The 5,000-nt window shown below is 38.2% G+C and overlaps 1 protein-coding gene across 1 annotated transcript in view; it reads left to right on the top strand.

Annotated features, from left to right (window-relative positions):
- The first annotated feature begins 2,261 nt into the window (after nucleotides 1–2,261).
- LOC137971277 (cysteine and glycine-rich protein 1-like) overlaps nucleotides 2,262–5,000 on the top strand; it is a 2,879-nt gene continuing 140 nt past the window's right edge. Inside the window, exons 1-3 of the mRNA XM_068818078.1 lie at nucleotides 2,262–2,420; nucleotides 3,639–3,829; nucleotides 4,958–5,000. The exon at nucleotides 4,958–5,000 is cut by the window's right edge and continues 140 nt beyond it. Of these exons, the coding sequence (XP_068674179.1) occupies nucleotides 3,664–3,829; nucleotides 4,958–5,000 (209 nt within the window). The 5' untranslated portion in view covers nucleotides 2,262–2,420; nucleotides 3,639–3,663. The remainder of the gene's footprint in view (nucleotides 2,421–3,638; nucleotides 3,830–4,957) is intronic.

Here is a 5,000-nt window from a genome sequence, read left to right as displayed (position 1 = left end):
ACCTTACAAAAGACAACTGTTTACAAAAATTACCATTTTTCTCCGTTCTTCCCAGCCTTACGATTAACAGCCAAGCCTCCAGAACATATTTTAGTTCAACTTGTCAGGGGAAATTATCGCTTCGTCTCTTAAATCGGGTTGCCGCTTGAAGAGTACTTTAAGAACCTTCAGGACAGTTAACGAAAATGTATATGTCCGGGAGAAAGATTACTTTGTTTGTTTAACCAATTATATTCTCGAACTAACTGTCGCGGTGGGGTATTCTTTTTAATTCCAAAGGAGATATCGCATTACCATGCATCGTCTTGTGAATATATTGTTACGGAAACCAAGAAACTAGAGGGACATTTCTGAGTGCACGGCCGTTTCAGTAGATAAAGACTTGCTTGATCATCTGAAACAGTTTTAGGTAAGTGACAGGCTGAGCTTATTACAGGGTTCGTGCTACTCCTTGAAGTCCTTGAAAAGCCCTGGAATTTAATTTTGGACTTGAAGGGTGCTTGGGAAGCCCTTGAAAAAAAAGGATTTGGTGGGAAACTGCTTGAAAACTTCTTGAATTTTTGCTTGGATGAAAATTGTTGAGATTGCATCATACTAAGTTTAAGGGACATTTTAAAAATTGAGCCCAAATTTGACTGTCGGGGAAAAATTAAATGCAAAAATTAAAATACCTGTGCGTGCACTTAACTCGCAGGGACGTGGGAAAAAATATCAAGGTAGGCTTTTTCCGCAAAGGAAACACTGAAACACGATGCATGGGATAGAAATCTCCTTACAAACACTCCTTGAAAACTCCTTGAATACTCCTGGAATTTTATGTATAAAATCCAGCGCGAACCCTGTTATTATAAACCTGTACATTCGATTTTTTGGCCTTAGATAATGAGAAAAATCTGAACTTGTTTTTGTGGAGTGCGAAATTATTTTCTTTTTTGATAGTCGGCTAAGGAAGTTAAACACTCAAACAGTTGTATCTGACAGGCGACAATCATCATCTCACCAATTACATGTAAAGCTAGTTTACTCTTGCCTTTTTACTAAAATTTTACTGGATTTTTAACTGTTTTTAATGTTCTATACGGAATGTCTCGGCAACTGAATTTATTAAAACACAAACAATTTAAAAAACGTCTGGCATTCAGTGTCAAATTTTATCGTTCAGTTTCTCGATCATTTGAACTGCTTAACTATTGTAGCTCGAAAATCGCTGACGTCCTTAATTAGAATTTCGGGAATTCTTCTCTTCAGGCCGGATTTTAGTTTGTCCAGTTTGCAGGTGATCGCGGATCCTCAACATATTCTGCTGAACTTCGAAAATAGTTCAGGGGCACCCAACGTCAATTTTCGGAAAATATCTGTTCGGAAGACGATTTCAGACCTATAATTTTCGGAACATTTGTTGAAAAATGCCTTGGTTGCCTGCCTCTCCTAGGATTTTCGAACATCTGAAAAATGGTATAATTGCCCATTTTAAACGGATTTTTACCCTAAAAAGGTCACCTAGAATTTTCGGGCGCCTTTTTTCTAGCTGAAATTCTCGAAAAGGTAAGTTTTGATCCCTATAATTTTCGGATCACTAGACTTTCAGCTAGGAAATCCGAACAGATGAAAAATTTTTAGGGGATACAAATTTGCCTATATCTCCCGTTTCAATACTAAAATACGTTTAACAATGCTATATTTAAGTGGTTTTGAACTATATTCTCGTTGGGTGCCCCTGATAGTTGCCATGAATTAAGTCACAGTATATACTATGAAAAAATCCAGACTTGAACGCGATTCAAAAGAGAGAGAGATCAGGATCAGAAAATGAAATCGAAGGACAATCATGCACCGTCGAACACTAAGAGGTAAAATCATGTCACAATACAGTCTGTATTAAAGTTCGAATGTCATGACGGTTTGACCCCCAATTGATTGACATCATAAAAATTAGATGCAAATAACAGTTTTTAAAAAATGTTCTTCGTTTCAGATACAATTTGGCTCCAAAATCGTTAAATAAAGAAAACGTTTTAAAGGCTGTGGTAATAAAAGTAACAGCTGCTTGGTCAAAGAGGCTTTTCCTTCATTTTTCATGTTACACCAACGAACAGAATGTTGTCACTGAAACGTATAAAATTCTCTTTAGGTGTTGATCTTTCAGCTTGATGAAAAGATTTATTTGATACTTGCAAGGAGAATTTAGGGCGGTTTTGCGCAGAATATCTAGCCATACTAACTGATCAAAGCTAGATATTCTCCAATAGTTCGTAGTGTCGCTTACAATATCATTAAAAACGATAGGGTCGTCCGGCCTCTTGATAGAGCACGTCGCGTTATATAAATTAATCTTACATCAGCGACAAGCCAGAGCTGTTTACCACCGATCTGTTGAAAATTCGTTCACCCAAAGTTTGGAGACCGAAATTAATTTTAAGGTGAGTTACAGAGACAAGGGCCTAAAAAATTTTCCTTTGCAGAGAGTAGACTAGAGTAAATTGCTCAGATTTCAATTTTTTCGTCCTCCCTAGGAGTTTGATGGTTCCGTTCTTGTGGGCTACCCGTTGAATCCTGATAAGCTTCGTGACCAGTTTTTATTTCAAAGTGTCCTTTGATGTCCCCTAAAGCAAACAAACATTTCACCATTAAGAGAGAAAAAAGCTAAAGCTTTATTACAAGAAATCCTGAGGAATTAGGGAACATACAAATCTACGAGTAACATGAATATCGAATAAACAGGGATAGTGTCATGGAAAATCCACTGGTATTAGTCAATGGCACAACCTAAAGCTATTTTTAATTAATTAATTAATTAATTAATTAATTAATGAACAAAAATCATTCAAAGCTGTTCTCGACATTGGATAATCAAAATATAGTGGAAAAGCTCAAAGGCACTGCGCTTCATGTTAAACTGCGACCGTTTGAAATGCGTATGAACGTATCACGCGCGCTTCTTTCATTCATGAAATTATTAGCGTAGAATCAATTCGAGACATAATTTTCTCTTACCAAAATTGGCGATAAATCTCACTGTAACTTTAGAAATTACTTTGCGGGATACTATATCTAGTCAAAACCGTCCGAGATATGATAAGGTTTACAGGAATGTCCTGAACGCAACATTCGAGAACAAATTGACGATTAAAACATTCGAAGCCTGTGAACGTAGACGTATTTTCGGTTGCCCCTCCTTAAGCCTGGCGTCAACCGGAAATACGTGTATGTTCGGCAAAGTGAGTTCCTTGCTATTTATAATTAGAAGACGACTTAATAAGGTCTTCCCCGATTGAATTCTTTGTCGCCTTGTGCCAGTCTGAAAACTAGAAGCGGATATTGAAACCGTCACTAAAAGCAGTCTTCTATTCTAAATGATGTGGCTTTTCTTTTCTTTTTTTAATTTCTTTTTCAGAAAACGAGATTAGAAATTGCGCCTTGTCATAAGTTTTACAAGACAGCTCCCGAAACTCTTTCAACAAATCAGAGCTGTGACCTCTTCGCAATCTTTTTCCCGCCTTTGTTTTAAACGGCGGACACGTGCCACTTGATTTGACTTATGACACTTTGAGCAAGTTCTCCCTTAATGCTTTGAATTCTCATTGGTCGTTAATATTCATAACTGATAAAATTTTACATCTACCGCTTTGACCAAACAGAAAGGCGCCCAAGCTGCAATTCAAAATGCCTCCAAAGTACGGCGGGGGCAACAGTTGCAAGAAATGCGGCAAAAGCGTGTTTTTCAATGAAGAAAAGAAAGACTCCGAAGGTGGCTTCTGGCACAAACAGTGCTTCACTTGCACCAAGTGCAAAAAGGGCCTTGACAGCACCAACCTCTGCATTAACAGCGGTAGGAACATTTAACAAGAATCAGATAATTAACTGTGGAAAGTCAATTTACATTACCTTTACTCAAGTAATAGGCCATTTTGCATTTGTTTGATTAGTAACCTGTGGCCTGTTTCTCAAAAGTCCCGAAACTTTTCGGGCCTGTTTCGGGTGCCACAATTCCCTTTGTATCTCAAGAACGGACAGGATTTAAGTCGTCAAACTTCACGGACATGTTTCTTTTAGTTAGCTTGAAAACATGTTAAAAGATCGGCTCTTCAAAACAAACGGTTTGCAGTTTCACAGATGGCTTTTCGGGCCCGAAACGTTTTCGGGACTTTCGAGAAACGAGCTCCAGGTCAGTTAATGTTAGCGTGACTGCTTGTCACCTTGTCACATGCCGACACGTTTTTCGCTGTAGTGGTTTAGTAGTAGTTTTGTTTATTGAAACCTCTACTGAGCAGATTACAATCTGAATTACAGGTCTGGTCAGATATAACGATAGGAATAAATAGATACTTATAAATGCTGAATACGATATATATACATAAATAATACAAACTACACTAATAAACATATTACATCAAGTCAGTAGCGTATTTGTTTGTGACAAAGTCACCAAACCTATTTGTGGCAGTTATCTTAGTTCTTGCCCTATCTCTCGATCTGAGTGAGTAGTGGGCGGAAGCACTCGTAGATCAGATTCTAATCTACTAGCTACTAGCTTGTAAACCTGGTTATCCGGATTAAGCTGCGCAATAAATTTGTGACAAGCCGCTGATCTAAGATCTTGGAGAGTTGATATATCGGCCAAATTTAAGGCCTCGCTATAGGTGGAGCCAGGAAAGATAATTGCGAGCGCGCGTTTTTGAATTCTTTCTAGCGAATCAGATAAATATTGCGGCAACGCAGCAAACACAACACATGCATATTCTAGTACAGAACGCGCGAGCGAACCGAATACCCCAGGCAACGCATCACTAATCGGATTGATTCAGACTCAGCTTCAGGTCTTTTATGATTATCGAAAGTAGTTATGGTCACGAACCCATGCTACGCCTTTGTTTGGTAACTGGTGGATAAACGTCACAACAGTCAGAATGATTGATGAGTGGTGTTTTTTTCTTTCCTTTTTTTTTGTTCTTTTAAGGTTTGATCTACTGCAAGACATGCTATGGAGGGGAGTTTGGACC

This window comes from Montipora foliosa, chromosome 9, assembly GCF_036669935.1.
Source record: "Montipora foliosa isolate CH-2021 chromosome 9, ASM3666993v2, whole genome shotgun sequence".
NCBI lineage: Eukaryota > Metazoa > Cnidaria > Anthozoa > Scleractinia > Acroporidae > Montipora > Montipora foliosa.
The sequence above is the reverse complement of the archived record's forward strand: the minus strand, read 5'-3'. Positions and strand labels throughout refer to the sequence as shown.